Raw genomic sequence first — 19,410 nt, 5'->3', positions numbered from 1 at the left:
CAGGTGGTGGCTCAAGCACTTGGATTCCTGCCACCCACATAGGGGAGACCCAAACAGAGCTCCAGGCTTCAGGCTGGTCCAGCCCCAGCTGTGGCAGGCATTTGTGGGCATGAACAAGCAAGCAACGGGAGATCTCCTCCCCCCCATATATACATATACATACACATACACATACACATATGACTATCTGTTTCTCTGGAGGTTTTCAGTGGCTGAGCTACATAACAAATGGCTAACCTGGGAGTTGTTTCTGATGCTGTAAGTAACATGCTTGGACATGGGCTGGAGTGGAACTGTTGGCCTCACACTCAGGTCAGAGGCTGTGCTAAGGTGCAGAAGGAGGCCGGGGATACCACGTGCAGTTCTAGTGCTGCCGGCTGATGGGTGGATGTTGCGGTGCCACGACATTTGTGCTCGTTCTTGGGTGTCTGGTGGGTTTGCACTTCAGTGATGAGAGGCAGATGTTATCTTCCTCTCCTCCAACTCCCACTTGCGGAAGAACCCACAGTAGCAACCCCAGCCCTGCTGCAAGCTGGAGCTCCGTGGACCCACTCCTGGCCTTTGCCGCTTGCATTTGTCCAGAAAGATCTTCAAGTTACTTATGCTTTAGTAGCGCGTGTGTGTTCTCTCTCCCCATATAAACTAAAATCTCACTTATATGATACTCTGAGAAGAAATGCTATGCTCACAAAGCAAACAGGTGACTTCTGGTTTTCCCAAATGCAGTGTTTTGCACACACCTCAACATACAACATGGCAGTGCCGGTTCCCTCTCTCTGGAACTCTTCAGGAACGCTTCACTGTGGAGTGTCCTGTGCAGGGTCTGTGGGCTCCACAGTTTGCAAAAACTCAGCTTGGCAGCAGTGAGTGATTCTGAGCATTTTGAAGTGATTAGCTTGCTCCGCTTGGTGCAGCAGAGGCAAAAATTAAACAGTAACCTAAGCATGTCCCCCTTTTAGAGCTATTCTGAGAGATTTCCTGTTCTTGTCATTGCCAAGGTTGTGAGTTGTGCCTAAAAGAGACTCTGACGTGCTGATCTCAAAGGCAGAACCTCCTGCTGACCACAACTTTGTGACCCTGATTGGCCGAGTGACCCCAAGCCCCAAACACAGCACATGTACACAGGAAAGTGGGATCCAGTTCATTTAGCCATCAGAGCGCCACGGCAAGCTATTAATTACGTTCGTTCACTTTGAGAGGAAAGTTGAATCATCTATGGCACATTATAGATTTTATTTATTTATTTGACAGGCAGAGTTACAGACAGTGAGAGAGACAGAAAGGTCTTCCTTCTGTTGGTTCACTCCCCAAATGGCCACAATGGCTGGGCTGCGCCGATCCGAAGCCAGGGGCCAGGTGCCTCTTCCTGGTCTCGCATGCGGGTGCAGGTGTCCAAGCACTTGGGCCATCCTCCACTGCTATCCCGGGCCACAGCAGAGAGCTGGACTGGAAGAGGAGCAACTGGGACTAGAACCGGCGCCCATATGGGATGCCAGCGCCGCAGGTGGAGGATGAACCTAGTGTGCCATGGCCTGGTGTGTCGGCCCCTGTGGCACATTACAACGAAGAAATGATGGAGCTGTTTAAAGGAAATTATGAGCCCTCTGGGAAATTCTACTAAATGCACTTCACCGGCCTGGCACTGTGGTTCAGGGGGTTAAGCAGCCACTCCCAGCACCGGCATCTCATATAAGCACCAGTTCAAGTCCCAGCTGCTCTACTTCCAATCTGGCTCCCTGCTAATGCCTGGCTCCTGGCTTTAGCCTGGCCAAGCCCTGGCCGTTGTGGTCACTTGGGAATTGAACCACCACATGGAAGATCTCTGACTCTATCACTCTGCTTTTCAAATACAGAAGAATCTTTTTTTAGAATGTACCTCATCTAGACCCAAACAACAGGAAGGCTCTTTCTCAAGCCCTTGGGTATTGTGGGATATGAAGGAAGTTCCATCAGTGCCACCTGCACACATAGACTGTATTTCACTTAAATCCCTCCTTCAGAAAAACGAGACACTAGAATAGGATCACTGGCTAAAAATAATTTGATTTTAGATTATGAACGAGCTATAATTAATGTGTGATCATTATGCGGTAAATTAAACTCTTGTCCTATTGTAGTTAAGTTTTTCTTTTTTTTTTTTTTTTTTTTTTTTCTTATTTTTGACAGGCAGAGTGGACAGTGAGAGAGAGAGACAGAGAGGGAAAGGTCTTCCTTTGCCGTTGGTTCACCCTCCAATGGCCGCCGCTGCAGCCGGCGCACCGCGCTGATCCGATGGCAGGAGCCAGGATCCAGGTGCTTTTCCTGGTCTCCCATGGGGTGCAGGGCCCAAGCACCTGGGCCATCCTCCACTGCACTCCCTGGCCATAGCAGAGAGCTGGCCTGGAAGAGGGGCAACCGGGACAGAATCCGGTGCCCCAACCGGGACTAGAACCCGGTGTGCCGGCGCCGCAAGGTGGAGGATTAGCCTATTGAGCCACGGCGCCGGCTGTAGTTAAGTTTTTCTTCCTTAACAATCCAGGCAACATAAACCTAGAGGGAACTGTCTTCCTCTTTTGAATGTACTTCTATTCAAGGAGCAGACATGATGTTGGAAGTCTGGTATTTCGGTCTGTCAGCAACAGACTACTAACCAACCAAACCAACCCATAAAACCAGTCAAGCAACCAATCAAATCAACCAGCTAACCAAGACACTAACAGCTAACAAAGACCCTCTTGGTGATTAAAAAAAAAAACCCTGCAAATTCTTTAAAAATATATTTATTTATTCATTCATTTATTTAAAAGGTGGTGTTTACATAGAGGGAGGAAGGTGCAGAGAACGTCAATCCGCTGATTCACTCCCCAAATGGCCACCACAGCCAGGGCTGGGCCATGCTTATGCCAGGAACCAGGAACTTCTTCCCGGTCCTCCACATGGGAAGATACTTGGGCCGTCTTCCTGCTTTAGGAGGGAGCTGGATCAGAGGCGGAGCAGCTAGGACCGGAACTGGTGCCCACAGGGGATGCCAGCACCACAGGCAGCAGCTTAACCCACTATCCCACAACGCCAGCCCCAAGACCCTGTGCTGACAGCTGCCTGAGCCCTTCAGCAGGCTGTGGGCCCAGAGGCAGGGGTGTAGAACCAAGAATGAAGCCAGCTGCCTGCAGATTCTGGGCCTGCCAGGCCCCCTCTGAGGGCCTGAGATGCCCAGGAAGCCTGGGTTCTGGTGGCAGGTGGAAGCGGCAACTGCACTGTTGAGGTAAGAAGATGGTGATGAAGGCAGGGGAGCACCGGCACCCCTTATCTCTCTCCCAACTAAACCCTTCCTGCCAGCCTAAATCCTAAAGCTAAGAAAGACGACTAACAAACTCAGCAATCAAATCTTTCTACTGCAGAGAAATCAAAGAACAGATGGGGATGGGTAAGAAGGCACTGGGGAGGAACCTCAAAGACAAACCAGGGCACTATCGCTCCCGCCGCTTATTCCCAAGTTGGAGCAAGCGAACCCACACGCAGGAGCTCAAGGGGGTTCGAAAGCAATGCTAAGTTGTGTGGAGGAAGGGGGGAGGCGTCCTGGCTGCTGGGAGGGATCTCTGGCAGCCAGCAGCTGGCTGAGGGGCAGGTGAGCCTCCCGGGACCTCCAGGCAGGAGGGCTGGGCATTGGGACCGCAGGTGTTCTGGGGCAAAGGGAGTCCTGTGATGGTCAGTTTCATGTGACAGTTTGACCGTGGGATGCCCACATAGCCTGTAAACCTCCTTTCTCTGTGTGGCTGTGAGTCAGTGGGCTGGGCCAGCAGATGGCCCTCACCAAGGTTGTGTGGACACCCAGCACACAAGGAGCTGGACAAAGCCACAGTCTGCCTGGCTGCTTGTGCTGGGCCCTGAGCTCCGTGGTTTCTGCGGCCCTGAGACCAAGATGCGAATCTACACCACTGGCTCTAGCCTCGGGCCTAGGAATGACACCACCACAGTGGGCAGGCGGGGTCTGACGGTCACCGGGGTCAGCAGATGGTCTCAGCCCTCACAAGCAGGTCAGCCAGGCCTCACAACGCCTTCACCCCAGGGAGCTTCAGAAGGTTCACGGAAAACGTGTACTGTGACAACGGCTTTGCACGGAGTTCAGATTTCTCTTGCACGAAAATGAACTTTTAATTGCATTCCCACGGACTTTTCGGAGCGCCCTCGTCTGTTGGTTTTCTCTGGAGGCCACCCCGACCCGGGCTGTGGGTCTGCTGCCCCGAGGCAGGCGGTGGGGAGGAGCGGTCAGTCCCATGTTAGGACAGCACCCACGAGCTTCTTATAAAAATCTGAACACGTGTCCCGGCTGCTGCACTTCCCAGCCAGCTCCCTGCTAACAGCTGACGAAGACGGCCCAAGAGCGCCCACGCGGGAGGCCCCGGTGAAGCTCCTGGCTGTGGCCTGGCCCAGCCCTGGTCATTGTGGCCATCTGGGAGCGACCAACGCAGGGTTGGCCAGGAAGTTTGAAGCTGCAAATTCATAACTTACATCATTAGTGTACACACTGAACGTTAGCAGTAAACCAACCAAACAGCGGAGCCCGAACCCCCGGAGGCGCAACTGGAGCCTCCGGAGGTGCCCTGGCGGAGGGAACGCCCTGTCTAGAACAGGACAACCTGATTACGTTCACATCTACGAAACAGGCCAGGACGCGGGAACGGAAAACGTTCGAAATGCAAGAATGGGGGCGCAAGGCTGCAGCCTGGACGCGGGAGAGGAACCGGCCCGGGGGCGCGGGCCACGCCAGGAAGGCCCGAGAAGCCCGCGCCCGCAGGCCGGGGGCGAGTCCACGCCCGAGGAGGCCGGGGCACGGCCTGCAGAGCCTGGAGCCCGCAGAACCACCGCTCCCCGCGTCCAGCGCGCCCGACGCACGGCTCCCGGAAGTCAGCCGTCGACGCGCGCGCTCCGCCCGCGCCGGGGGCGGGGACAATCGGAGCCACGCCCAACGCTCGGGGCGGGGCCCCCAGCGCCACACCTCCCACGCCGGGCTCTCGCCCCCGGAGACGACACCGAGCACCGACGCGCGGCGCCGAGGGCGTGGCCTCGTAACGCCACGCCCTCGGCGCCGCGCCTTCGCCGCTCGCTGGCGTCATCGGGTGGCGACGCGCAGGGGGTGGGGCAGGAGCGCGGGCGGCTCCTTGGCCCGGCCGGAGTTGAGGGGAGAGTAGGGGAGGACGCGGCGGGTACGAGGGGGCGGCCCAACATGGCAGACCAGATTCCTCTGTACCCGGTGCGCAACGCCGCGGGGGCGGCGGCCCCCAACCGCAAACGCGCGGCCTACTACAGCGCGGCGGGGCCCGGGCCGGGGGCCGACCGGCGCGGCAGGTAACGGCGGCGCCCCGGGAGGGAGGCGCGGAGAGGCTGGGCAGTGAACGGGGCGGCGGCAGTGGAGTGGTTCACGGGGAGCGCTCTCACACCTGGAGCATCGCCTCTCGGCGTTGGCAGGAAAGCTGCGCTCTGCCCCCGCGTAACTGGAAGACCCGACGGGGAGGGCAACGGCACATCCACCCGGCGTGTGGGAGGGAAGCGGGCTCGTGCTCCACAGCCGCCTGGCCTAGCTGCCCGGAGCCCCGACGGCTCACCGCGGGCCAGTGGGTGCTGTGGGGTCCCTCACGGCGGGGCCAGTGGGTGCTGTGGGGTCCCTCACCTCTGGGGCCAGTGGGTGCTGTGCGGGGGGGTCCCTCACCTCTGGGGCCAGAGGTGCTGTGCGGGGGGGTCCCTCACCTGTGCGTGGTGGGTGCTGTGGGGTCCCTCACCTGTGTGTGGAGGGTGCTGTGGGGTCCCTCACCTGTGCGTGTGGGTGCTGTGGGGTCCCTCACCTGTGCGTGGTGGGTGCTGTGGGATCCCTCACCTGTGTGTGGTGGGTGCTGTGGGGTCCCTCACCTGTGCGTGGTGGGTGCTGTGGGGTCCCTCACCTGTGTGAGGTGGGTGCTGTGGGGTCCCTCACCTGTGCGTGGTGGGTGCTGTGGGATCCCTCATCTGTGCGTGGTGGGTGCTGTGGGGTCCCTCACCTGTGCGTGGTGGGTGCTGTGGGGTCCCTCACCTGTGCGTGTGGGTGCTGTGGGGTCCCTCACCTGTGCGTGGTGGGTGCTGTGGGGTCCCTCACCTGTGTGAGGTGGGTGCTGTGGGGTCCCTCACCTGTGCGTGGTGGGTGCTGTGGGGTCCCTCACCTGTGCGTGGTGGGTGCTGTGGGGTCCCTCACCTGTGTGTGGTGGGTGCTGTGGGGTCCCTCACCTGTGCGTGTGGGTGCTGTGGGGTCCCTCACCTGTGCGTGGTGGGTGCTGTGGGGGGGTCCCTCACCTGTGTGTGGTGGGTGCTGTGGGGTCCCTCACCTGTGTGTGGTGGGTGCTGTGTGTCCCTCACCTGTGTGTGGTGGGTGCTGTGGGGTCCCTCACCTGTGTGTGGTGGGTGCTGTGGGGTCCCTCACCTGTGCGTGGTGGGTGCTGTGGGGTCCCTCACCTGTGTGAGGTGGGTGCTGTGGGGGTCCTCACCTGTGCGTGGTGGGTGCTGTGGGGGTCCTCACCTGTGTGTGGTGGGTGCTGTGGGGTCCTCACCTGTGTGTGGTGGGTGCTGTGGGGTCCCTCACCTGTGCGTGGTGGGTGCTGTGGGGGTCCCTCACCTATGTGTGGTGGGTGCTGTGTGTCCCTCACCTGTGTGAGGTGGGTGCTTTGGGGTCCTCACCTGTGTGTGGTGGGTGCTGTGGGGGGGGTCCCTCACCTATGTGTGGAGGGTGCTGTGGGGTCCCTCACCTATGTGTGGTGGGTGCTGTGTGTCCCTCACCTATGTGTGGTGGGTGCTGTGTGTCCCTCACCTGTGTGAGGTGGGTGCTTTGGGGTCCTCACCTGTGTGTGGTGGGTGCTGTGGGGGGGTCCCTCACCTGTGTGAGGTGGGTGCTGTGGGGTCCCTCACCTGTGCGTGGTGGGTGCTGTGGGGTCCCTCACCTGTGTGTGGTGGGTGCTGTGTGTCCCTCACCTGTGTGTGGTGGGTGCTGTGGGGTCCTCACCTGTGCGTGGAGGGTGCTGTGGGGTCCTCATCTGTGCGTGGTGGGTGCTGTGGGGTCCCTCACCTGTGTGAGGTGGGTGCTGTGGGGTCCCTCACCTGTGTGTGGTGGGTGCTGTGGGGTCCCTCACCTGTGTGTGGTGGGTGCTGTGGGGTCCCTCACCTGTGTGTGGAGGGTGCTGTGGGGTCCCTCACCTGTGTGTGGTGGGTGCTGTGGGGTCCTCACCTGTGCGTGGAGGGTGCTGTGGGGTCCCTCACCTGTGCGTGGTGGGTGCTGTGGGGTCCTCATCTGTGCGTGGTGGGTGCTGTGGGGTCCCTCACCTGTGTGTGGTGGGTGCTGTGGGGTCCCTCACCTGTGTGTGGTGGGTGCTGTGGGGTCCTCACCTGTGCGTGGTGGGTGCTGTGGGGTCCCTCATGTGCGTGGTGGGTGCTGTGGGGGTCACCTGTGGTGGTTCCCAGGGCTCCCCGTAGGAGCAGCTGCACTGGTAGTTCTCTCAGTGGCTACCTGCAGGGGGTGGTTATTTGGAAACAAGGAACCCATTCCAACACAGGTTTCCATCGCAGTCTGAATTCACCTGTTTTTGCTTTATGTACTTGAAGCTCATGTGTGCACACGTTTAGGGCGCTTTGGCTTCTGGGACTTGTTCCTTGCATTGCGGTGTAATATCCTCTCTGTCTCTGACACTCTTCTCTGAAATGTTTATTGGATGTTATTGGATGTTAGTGTAGCCTCTCACGCTTCTTTGGATCAGCGTTTGTGTGATGTGAGCTTTGAGCTCACCCATGTTGAAATCCAAGTGAAGAAGTTTGCTGGTTTGTGTTTGTATGCACTGCCAGCATCTTCTGATGGTTGCGTCTGGGCCATGTGTATTTATGGGGGTTACTAAAGTGTTAGAACTTCTTGTGCGTTTGTTTCTCCTGATACTCCTGTGCTCCTCTTTGCGTTACTTGGTTGCCTTCTTGGTGTCCGTGCGGGGTGTGTGTGTGTGTGTGTGGTGTTTTCAGGGGTTTGCTCTGTATCACAGCAGGCCACTGTGAGGTATTGGTTCTCGGGTGTGTCACAGCCTGTGTGTCAGTCATCCGCTGTCCCGGGGAAGCCGAGGAGGAGGAGAGTGCTCTGTTGCTTGTACCGTTCTTCTGGTGTTTCAGAACTCTTTATGATTTTTTCTCTGTTAAAAGAACTTCCTGTAACCAATATTTAAGTTTGTTTCACCTGAGAATGGATTTATTTCCGCTTAGTTTCTGAGGGATAGTTTCCTTGTATATAGAGTTCCTGATTGACAAGTGTTAACACTTGAAAAGTCTTACCGCTTTCTTCCTGTGCAGTTTTCAGTTTTTGTTTCTGTCACTAACGTATCATTTCTGTCTCTGCTTTCAAACTTTTGCTTCTTTTGGTTTTCAGAATTTAATTTGGTGTGTCTTGTTGGACGTTTTGGATTTTTGTCTTCTGTTGTGTTCAGTAAGCTTCCTGACTCTCTGACTCTTTGGATGTTTTGTGGTTCACCACTTCAGGGGGTTTTTTTGCTATAATTTTTTTTTTTTTTTTTTGACAGGCAAAGTTAGCCAGTGAGAGAGAGAGACAGAGAGAAAGGTCTTCCTTCTGTTGGTTCACCCCCTAAATGGCCGCTGTGGCCGGCACTGTGCCGATACAAAGCCAGGAGCCAGGTACTTCTGGTCTCCCATGGGGTGCAGGGCCCAAGCACTTGGGCCATCCTCCACTGCCTTCCCAGGCCACAGCAGAGAGCTGGATTGGAAGCAACCGGGACAGATCCGGTGCCCCAACCGGGACTAGAACCCGGGGTGCCGGCTCCGCAGGTGGAGGATTAGCCTAGTGAGCCGCGGCGCCGGCCTTGCTGTAATTTCTAAACTCTGTTCCCATTCTCTCTTCTCCGTCTGGATTTCTGGGTGATGTGAAAGTTGGCTCTCAAGCTGGCACCTAACTCCCCCAGGTGCCTTCTGCCCAGGCCCTTTTCCCTGTGTCCAGTGTGTCCACTTTCAGGTTCCCTGATTCTGCATGTGCATCCATCCAGTGGGCTTTTATTTCTCAGTGTTTTCTCTCTCTCTCTCTCTCTCTCTCTTTTTTTTTTTTTTTTTAGTTTTATATAATTTGTTTCAAGATAATTTATAATTGATGGCTGAAGCATTTTTTTTTTTTGTCAGCTGCTTTAAAATGGGTGTCATTAATCCCGGTGTCTGAGTTATTACAGTGTTGGTGACTGTTCTGGTTGTTTCTGATTGTGTTCTTGGCATTTCACATATTTTGTTGGGGGACCCTGGATTGACTTATGTCCGACTTTAGCTGGTGACCACCTGTTGATGCTTAGCCAGTAGACCCTGGCCTGTAGTTGCGGGCGTGTTCCAGTGACAGTGCACTGTTATCTCAGGTGCTCAGTCTGTGTCCTCGTTCTGCAGGAGTGAGATGGCGGGCTTTCCCAGCTTGGTGTCTCTTGGCAAGAGATGGAAGCAGGCCCTGGGGATGAGGAGGCTTCCTCGGTTGGGCACTGGCTGTGGCTGTGTTCCCTGTGCCGTGTGCCTTTGGCTCCTGGTGTCTGGGTAGGAGAGGAGTCTCAGAGTGTGGATGAAGTGAGGTCTCTCGCATGTCTCCTGGCTGGAGAGATGAGCTCGGGTTTGCGGGTACACAGGCCTGCTGGGCTGGCTGTGTTGTGGCAGGATTCCCCTTACCAGTGCTGCCTGTGTGCAGCCCTTCCCATCCCTGGGGGGAGAGGGTCGTCTCCTGCCGGGGAAGGCAGTTGCTCCTGGAGGCTCCTCTGCTTCTCTTGCAAGTAGTGCTGCTTCTGTCCCATCTGGGGGCGGGGATGGGACTTCCATTGCTAGGGCGGGGATTAGGGACCTTTGGGCCCAGGTGGCTGCCTGCTGTGAGCTGTGCTGGGCCCCAAGCTGACCCGCCTTCCTGCTGCTGTTGCCTTCTTACCCCCAGTGAGTACTTCCTTTGTTTAGCTCTTGCTGTGTTTCCAGAGTTCTTAGTTGGACTTACTGGGGAGGAGCAGGGAGTAATGGGTCTCTGCCATCTTTTCTGTAAAAAAATATGACCAGAAGTTGTGCTTCTATGTTATTCTTTGAAATTGAGTTTTATTTTTGTCAGGGTAGCACACGTACATACATAGCTACAAAGCTAAAAGGTGGTGACAGGCTCCTGATGAGACGCTGTGACTGTCCCCCGCGCTCATTCTCCGCCCCAGCCTTTCAGGCCAGACGCCGTCATGGGACCTCCCAGTTCATCCTGGCGCTCAGCCTCCACGTTTCAGGGACTGCGTTGCTGGTTCACTGACGTCCCGAGCGCTGTGCGTGGGAAGCCTTCCTGGCTGCTCGCCTCCTGTCGAGGCTGTGTTCCTGCTGAACGTTGCATTCCGAGAACATGTGGCAGTGAGGATCAGATTTTGTGCCTGGTCCTTGGCCCCTGGAGGTGGGTTGGGAAGTATGCTCTCCTCTCCTGCTTTTCTGGAAGACAGCTGTATGGATGTATGGAGTTGGTGTGAATGTCCTATCCATGTTGACAGAGTTTCCCAGTATAACCACCTGGGTCTCCAGATTCCTTTTTTGAGTGTTTGAAATTCGCAAAATCAGATTCTTAATCGTCACTGGGCTTTTCAGGTACTTTCTGCTGGGTGTGTTGTGGTAGTTTGTGTTCTTTGAGGAATTGATCTATTCTTAGTATTCCTTTCGTATCCCTTTGAAGTTACTTCATTCAGAAGTTGATGATTTGTGTCCTCTGTTGATCAATCTTGGTAAATGTGTCATCTTTTCAAAGAGCCATCTTTTATTTGCTTATATTTTGTGATTTTTTTTTTAAAGATTTATTTATTTGAAAGTCAGAGTTACACAGAGAGAGGAGAGGCAGAGAGAGAGAGAGGTCTTCCATCTGATGGTTCACTCCCCAGGTGGCCGCAACAGCCGGAGCTGCGTCAATCCAAAAGCCAGGAGCCAGGAGCCTCTTCCCAGTCTCCCACGTGGGTGCAGGGGCCCAAGGACCTGGGCCATCCTCTGCTGCTATCCCGGGCCATAACAGAGAGCTGGAGCAGAAGTGGAGCAGCCAGGACTAGAACCAGCGCCCATATGGGATGCTGGCACTTCAGGCCAGGGCGTTAACCCTTGTGCCACAGCGCCGGCCCCTGTTTGTGATTTATTAATTTCTGTTATTTATTTTTTTCCTGCCTTTTGCTTACTTTAAGTTTGCCCTTTTTCTCAGTGGGAGCTTACATTATTGATTGGAGACTTATTTTCTAATGTGTTTAGCGCTGTAAATTTCTTTCTCAACATTAATTTAACTGTGTTCTACAAATTTTACTTTTTCCTTTACGTTTCTTTTTTCATTTGAAAGGTAAGGAGACAGAGTTCCCATCCACTGGTTCATCCCCTAGTTGCCCACAATGGCCAGGTCTTGGCCAAGGACAAGGCCAGGAGTCTGCACACAATCCAGGTCTCCTATATGGTGTCAGGAACATAATTACCTGAGCTGTTCCCACTACCTCCTAGGGTCTGCCATTAGCAAGAAACTGCAGTCAGGAGCTGCTAGGCTAAAGACCTCCAGCTTTTGACATTTTGGTTTCCTTATTGATCCGTGGATTATTTAGAGTGTTGTTTAGTTTTTAAGTGAAAAATTACCACTATCTTTCTGTCACTGAGTTCTAAGCTGAAGCAGTTGTGATCAGGGAACACACTGTGTGCTTTCAGTTATTTTCTGTTTGGTGGTGGTTTACGTGTGGCAAGGACATGGTGTATGCTGGTGTATGCTGGTCAGCATTCCTTGGCTCTTGAAAACAGAGTGGCTTCTGCTGTTGGGGGGGTGTTCTGAAATGGTGCTTAGATCCCGTTGGCTGATGGTCTTGTTGAATTCCCCTGTCCGTACTGGTTTCCTGTCTGGTTGTCCTGTCAGTTGAGTGGGTTGTTTAAAGCCTTCAGCTCTAATTGTGATTTGTTGATGCCCTCTTGTCGTTGAATCTGTTCTTTGTGGATTGTGCAGGTCTGTTTGGAATTCCTGTGTGTTCCTGACAGATTGGTGCTTTCGTCCTTCTGTGGTCCCCTGGCTGTCTCTGCTGGCATTTTAACTCTGCAGTCTGTTTTGTTGGAGCATGCGGCCACTACTGCTTCCCTTTGGTTACTCTTTGAGCACTGACTTCCCGTTCTTCTGCTTTCAGTTCACTTACATGTGAAGTGATTTCTTGTAGTTGCCATGTGGTTGCTCCAGTGTCTGCCTCTTGCCTGCGGTATTTAAAATACTTCGTTCATTGTGCTATTTTTAATTTTAATTTTTAAGATTTATTTATTTGAAAGGCAGTGTTAGAGGTCTTCTGTCCGCTGGTTCACACCCCTAAGGGTCATAATGGCTCATGCTGAATCAGGCTGAAGCTGGAAGCCTGGAATTCCCTCTGATCTCGCAGTGGGTGGCCGGGTTGGTTGGCCCTTGTCTGCTGCTTTCTCAGGTGCATTCTCAGAGAGCTGGATTGGAAGAGGAGTAGCGGCACTCAGACCACTGCTCAGAGAGTGCCAGCATTGCAGGCAGCAGCTTAAGCCGCTGCGCCACAGTGCCGGCCCCTCTAAGCGCTTGATGTATCGGGCCTCATGTCTGTCCTTTTATTGCTGTGTTGTGGGTTTTGCTTGCTTGGTTCTGTTTCTTTTTCCTGTCCCTTTATGAGTTACTTGAACATTTTTTTTAATTCTATTTTTGATTCATTTGTATGCTAATTGTTGTATTTCTTTGTTTAGGTACCATTGTGTAATAGCTCTGGGAATTACTGTATGTATATGTATAATATATATAATATATGCATATATGTGTGATATATATACATATATGTAGTTACATATATACATAAAATATACATATATATAAAATTCATCACAGTATACTGTTGATATTTTCACAGTTTGAGTAAAGCGTAATATCTTCACTTCTTTACATCCCTTCATCCCCTTTGTTGGTAATATAATTCTCTTGTAAAATTATATAAACTGGGCATGCGTAGAGGCCTCTAACTGTCTCTCTTATGTGCAATTAGAGCCACCAGATTTTCGCTTTGTCCCTCACACGAAGGCTGTCGTATGGACTCACATTTTGTCCTGTTTTCTCGTTTCCTGCTGTCCACCGCCTGATTTCTCTTCTGTTGGGTGACTCAGAAGAAGCACACGGTCTTGGTTTCCCTTCATTCGAGGCTGCCTCTGGGCCCCTTCATGAAGGGGAACGTCACACAGCAGCCCCTCTCCCTGTGGGTTGCTCTCCTCAGCGTCTGTCCCCTGCATTAGGAAATGTTACGTGGGGAGTTTCAGACACAGTTCACTTGTTATGGGGAATTGCACAGGTCAGCAGTTCCTAAGTGTTAGATGGGTAGTGTGGTGACAGTCACGCTGTCTGGGACCCTGGCTGCTGTGTTCGTCACCCTGTTCTGGTATTGACTGTCGCGGTCTCACAGTGTTCAAGGTGGTGTTCAGGTAGCTTGCGTCTTAATCGTGGTCCCAAAGCTCAAGAGTAAGGATGCTGGCAGTTTCATTACAATGTCTTGTTAGAGTTCTCTTTTATTGTTAGTTGTTGCTGATCTCTTACTGTGCCTAATTTATGAATTAAACCTTGTCTACGTATAAGAAAGATGGTGTACATAGGGTTTGGTTTATCTGTGGTTTCAGGTATTCGTTGGGGGCTCTTGGAGTGTGTCCTGCATGAATTAAGGGACTGCTGTCTAGGATTTGGGGATGAAAGTTCTTTCCGCACTTGAAAAAATGTAATGGCCCTTATTTTCTGGCTTCCGTGGTTTCTCTGGGAAGTCCACTCCCACTGAGCTGTTCTCTTCCTGAGATGAGCTGTGGCTTCTCTCAGCGCTTTCAGGCTTCTTGTCTGTGACCTTCAGTCGTTTGATTATGGATCATGATGTGGATTTCTTTAGATTTATTTTGTTTGTGGCTTACACAGCTTCTTGAATCTCTAAGTTGGTCTTGTCACATTTGAGATGTTTTCAGCCATTGTTTGAATACTTACTGAGCTTCACCCTCTCTTGTCTCTCCTGTCACCCTGATACACCCTGTGAAGTCTTTCCTGTAGTCCTATGGGGTCCTTAGTTTCTGCTTAGTTGTTTCAGATTCATTTCCTCTCAGATTAGGCAATTTCTGCTGCTCTGTCTTCAGGTCACTGATTTTTCCCCCCTTTTGTTCTGTTGTTGGGCCCATCCTTTATATATGTTTATTCTTTTAAAAATTTATTTATTTGAAAGGCAGAGAGACAGAGCAAACGAGAAACAGAAAGGTCTTCATCCATTGGTTCACTCCCTTGATGGCTACAACAGCCAGATCTGAGTCAGGCTTAAGCCAGGACCCTGGGACTCCATTTTAGTCTCCCAAGTGGGTGGCAGGGGTTCAAGTACTTGGGCCATCTTTCACTGCTTTCCCAGGTACACTAGCAGGGAGCTGGATTGAAAGTGGAGCAGATGAGACTTGCACCAGTGCTCATATGGGATGCTGGTGGCACAGGCAGCAGCCTGACTCACTGTGCCTTAATGCTGACTCCTATTATGTATTTTAATTTCAAAATCTCCAGCTGATTCTTCATATTAGCTGTGCCTTTACTGAGACTCTGCTTCAGTTGTTACAGTTGTGTTCTTAGATCTTTGTCAGATAATTTAGGGTTCTGAGTACTTTTGAATTTGGCATCTGTTGCTTCTCTTTTCTTATTGGTTGAAATGTTTCTGGGTTTTGCTCTACTGAATCTTTTGTGTTCTCTATGTTTTGAGTATTATGAGGCTCTAACATTATTTAAATCTTGTGTTTTATTAGCCCTCCTCTGATACCATGCTGGGGGACGCTGCCTTGTGACTTGCCAGAGCTGAATGAAGGGCCAGGTGCTCTTCAGAGCCCCTTGGGCGCTGGGGGCGGAGGTGGAGTTGGGGCCACGCTGGTTTCTGCTGCCCTCTGGCTGGGAGGGCAGGCGTGCGTGGCAGTCACACTCCTTAGACTGCACTGGCCTCATGTGGGGGTTGTTACCTCGGGAGGGAGTTTCTGCTGCTTGCTTGGGCTCCTGTGACACTGGTAGGAATGGGCCTTAGTTCCTTGGATTTGGGTGGGGGCAGGGAACATCTGGCCCTTGAGTCGTATGAGACCCATAAAATCATTTGGTCTGGCCAAGGCAACCACAGGTGGGACTCAAAATTTAACAGCAGGCTAATTTTTATGTCAGTAATTTTGTATAGCCTGTGAATGCTGTTAGAAATATCTAGATGGTCCTTGGCGAAAAGAGGTTCCCCATCCCTGGTTCAGGGTGTTAGTAACTTTTTACCAGAGGCCATTGCTTTAGACAGAGCGCCTGCACACGGCCCAGCAGACCAGGTGTGAGTCATACAGTAGAGTCACTAATGCTTGGTGCCGTGCCATCGAGCTGAATGGGAAGACCCGTTCCCCAGGTCAGCCTGCGCCGGCGCGGCACGGGGCAGGTTGAGAAATGGAGTTGGTCTGCTCCTCTGGCTCTGCTCCTGCAGCTTGGTGCCTGTGAGGCCCCTCAGGGCAGCCTTCTCAACCCTCCTCACCGGAGTCACTGACAGTGCTGTTTTGTTTGTTTTGTGTGGAATAGGAGTGAGGCTGTAGCATCCTTGTGCCTGTGTTGGCTGGAGGTCCTGCTCCCTCAGGCTCCTCTGGGCCCTGATGAGGAGGGCTGTCCCTCCCTCAGAGCCGGGGTGAGGGAGCCCAAGGGGCGCGTAAGTTTTCTGTCCTGGTGGGGTGTCCCCTGTCTGCTGCACCCATACTTTCTCCTGCTCATGGATTCTGTAGTGCAGTGTGGGCTGCTCGAGGCAGGAGGAGGCACTAGGGCTCGCCGCTGCCTCGCTCCCTAGCACTTCTCCAAGCCCCAGCATCTAGATTTTAAAGATTTGTGGTAGAATACACCTAACATGGGATTTACCATTTTAACTACTTGTGAGTGTACTTTTGTCTTAATATATGACACACACTCCTTTTTGTACTTTGAAATTCTAAAGTGAATAAAGTTTTACATACAAATTATGATTTTTCTAATATTTCTGTTTTGGGAAGTGCATGCTATATGATATAACTGATGCAGCCTACCGGTGCACAGTGGCAGTTGAAGCTGAATGTCTGTAATTAGAGAAGTAGCTTTCATCAGGGCTGGGCTTTGTCTGGTGAGCTTCAGAAGCAGCTTTCCTTGGTCATGTGAAGTGACATTTTGTTCTTGTGTACGAGGAATTGTAGTGATGTATTTTTTAAAGAAACATTTATTTATTTATTTATTTGAAAGAGGGGTGTGTGTGTGTGTGTGTGTGTGTGTATGGGGGGAAAGGGAGAGCAAGAGAGATCTTCTGTCCAGCTGAGAGAGGGAGAGGGAGAGAAAGAGAATGAACATCTTCTATCTAGCTGCTTCACTCCCCAGATAGCCACAATGACCAAGGTTGGCCCAGGCTGAAACCAGGAGCTTTTTCCAGGTCTCCCACGTGGGTGCAGGGGGCCAAGGACCTGGGCCATCTTCCACTGATCTCCCAGGTGTATTAGTGGGGAGCTAGATCAGAAGTGGAGCTACCAGGACTCGAACCGGCACTTTAGTGGGATTCCAGCATGGCAGGTGGTGGCTTTACCTGCAGTGCTAGCCCCTGCAGTGATGTATTTGGAAGGTTCTTAGGTTTTCCTTGAAGTGAAAATATTTTTATTTCTTTATAATTGTACCAGTTTAGGATACAAAATACTTGAAGATAGTTTTGGTAAATTATTACTAGTTGCATAAAAGTTTTCATCACTGAGTTTGTATTGTGTGGAAGTTTACAAGAGAAAAATTAGATGTGGCTTGAGTATGGCCAGGGAGGAGTGTTGTGTTGTCATTTGTCCGAAGGTGAGTGAGTTGTGCATACACACAGCTCACAGCTCCCTGGCAGTTCACGCTCAGTGGGACTGGTTTCCCAAAGTCGCGTGACATTGATTGCTATTTCACATGTGGATAGCTGTATGAAAGTATTTGTTAGTGTGGCATGCTTCATTTCTGCGTTTAACATTACCTTTGCAGATGAATGAAGGATGAGAGCCATTGGCCATCTCACTGTGTTTATCCATGTCCCTGCCTTTTCTTTCCTTTTTCCAGCAGTGTGGCTGTTGGCCCTGCCTGGAGCCATTTTCAGTGTTATCATTAGTTAAACTATAGTGTTTAAAAAGCCACTCATGCTGAGAGCAGATGGCTATTGTCTCATTATCTGTAAAATATTAGTGTTTCTTAGTAGAAGCAACACAAATTTTTTAAATGCTAGTTTGTTCGCTCTGAGAGTCTATACACAGTTTTCTCTGATTCTTAAACATTTACAATTATAGTGACGACCTAACAATACTTTATTAGTTGTAAAAATGCAGCTTTCTCTTTGCTGTGATGGTTCACAATTGATTAAATTTTTATTTTTTAATTTATTTTAATTTTTTTTTATTTGAGAGGGAGAGATGGAGAGTTAGCTCCCAGGCGTTAACCAGCTCTTCAGGTTAACTCCCCAGATGGCTGCATCAGCTAGGGCTGGGTGAGGCTGAAATTGGAGCCAAGAACTCAACTCTTAAGTCTCCCACATGGGTGGCAGGGACCCATCTGACTGAGTCCACTTCCCAAGGTGTGCATTAACCAGAAGCTGAAATTAGGAGCATAGCTAGGACTTGAACCCAGGCACTTTCTATAAATGTGGCTTCTCAAACATTTGGCCTGAAAAGCTTTTTATTTTTTAAAGGTTTAAATTTTTTTTTAAAGATAAAGAGATATCGTTCATCCCACACACTGGATCATATGGCAGCAACGGCTGGAGATGGGCCGATCTGAAGCCAGGAGCCAGGGGCTTCTTCCGGTTCTCCCACGTGGATGCAGGGGTCCAAGTTCTTGGGCCATCTTCTGCTGCTTTCCCAGGTGCATTAGCAGGGAGCTGGATTGGAAGTGGAGCAGCTGGGACTCAAACTGGTACCCTTACAGGATGCTGGTGCCACGGGCAGCTGCTTAACCTGCTATTCCACAGTGCTGGCCCCCTAGAAATGGTTTTTAAAAAGCTTTATTTATGGGACCAGAGCTGTGGCAAAGTGGGTAAATCCACCACCCGCAGTGCCGGAATTCCATATGGTCGCTGGTTTGAGTCTCAGCTGCTCCACTTCTGATCCAGCTCTCTGCTATGGCTTGGGAAAGCAGTAGAAGATGGTTCAAGTGCTTGTGCCCCTGCACCCATGTGGGAGACCCAGAAGAAGCTCCTGGCTCTTGGCTTTGGATCCGCCTAGCACCGGCCATTGCAACCATTTGGGGAATGAACCAGTGGATGGAAGACTTCTCTCTGCTTCTGCCTCTCTGTAATGCTGCCTTTCAAATAAATAAATCTTAAAAATAAAAGCACTAAAGAACTAATACATATTAATTACATACCTGTTGAAGGAGTAAATGATGCTTGAAGCCTTTTTAAAACAATAAGCTTTATTTATGGCGTTGGCACTGTGGCATAGCTGCCACCTGTGATGCTGGCATCCCATGTACGTGCCAGTTTGAGTCTTGGCTGTTCCACTTGCGATCCAGCGCCCTGCTAATGTGCCTAGGGAAGCAGCAGAGGATGGCCCAAATGCTTGGGTCCCTGAGCCCTATGTAGGAGACCTGGATGAAGCTACTGGCTCCTGGCCAGATGGAATATCTCTTATTCTGTCTCCTCTCCTCTTTGTGACTCTGCATTTCAAATAAAATGAATCTTTAAAAAGAAAAAGTCTTATTTATTTATTTGAAAGGCGGAGTGACAGAGAATCGGTGGGGAGGGGCGGCAGGGGGAGAGAGAGCTCTGTTGACTGGTTGACTCCTCAAATGGCCACAACAGCCAGGGCTGGGGCAGGCTGAAGGCGGGAGCCAGGAACTCCGTCTGGGTCTCCCAAATGGATAATAGGAATCCAAGCACTTGGGCCATCATCTTCTGTCCTTCCAGAAACATAAGCAGGGAGCTGGCTGAGAAGTGGAGCTTCCAGGACTCGTAACCAGCACTCGGATACAGGATGCCAGTGTCACAGGTGGCGCTCACAACCTGCTGCACCACAGTGCAGCTCACAACGTTATGATCCTTCGAGATTCATCTGAATGCTCAGGCCCACAATTTCTTGAAATCAGACATTTTCTGAGGGATCTATAAGCATTTCCTTTAAAAGGAATCTGTAGCCATTTGAGTGTAAGAAATTCTGTACACTTGCAAGAATGGAAATGTTTTACTTCAGATTTCTGCAGCTAACAGTATGAGCATGAAGAGAGTTGTTAATAAGGAATCTCAATTTTAGGCAACTTGAGAGTGTGTCCTGAGCTAACTAGCGGAGCAGCTTCAGATTCCTGGATTTGTGCTAACGTGGTGTTGACTGTTGTACCCTGAACTCTGATTTAAAAATTTCTCAGTTTATATGTGGCATTGGTGTGACTTCTTGTTTCATCAA

General features: G+C 51.4%; 1 protein-coding gene across 9 annotated transcripts in view; it reads left to right on the top strand.

Annotated features, from left to right (window-relative positions):
- The first annotated feature begins 5,067 nt into the window (after positions 1-5,067).
- ATP9B (ATPase phospholipid transporting 9B) overlaps positions 5,068-19,410 on the top strand; it is a 245,959-nt gene continuing 231,616 nt past the window's right edge. Inside the window, exon 1 of one of the 9 annotated variants that reach the window (XM_051840449.3) lies at positions 5,068-5,325. In XM_051840449.3, coding sequence (XP_051696409.3) covers positions 5,204-5,325 — 122 coding nt within the window. In that variant the 5' untranslated portion in view covers positions 5,068-5,203. The remainder of the gene's footprint in view (positions 5,326-19,410) is intronic. The other 8 variants (XR_016213832.1, XM_070049842.2, XM_070049843.2 and 5 more) reach the window with 8 other exon arrangements.

This window comes from Oryctolagus cuniculus, chromosome 10 (genome assembly GCF_051225735.1).
Source record: "Oryctolagus cuniculus isolate XC-2025 breed Fujian yellow rabbit chromosome 10, ASM5122573v1, whole genome shotgun sequence".
Taxonomy (NCBI): domain Eukaryota; kingdom Metazoa; phylum Chordata; class Mammalia; order Lagomorpha; family Leporidae; genus Oryctolagus; species Oryctolagus cuniculus.
Note: the sequence above shows the minus strand (reverse complement) of the source record. Positions and strands in the feature narration are given on the sequence as shown.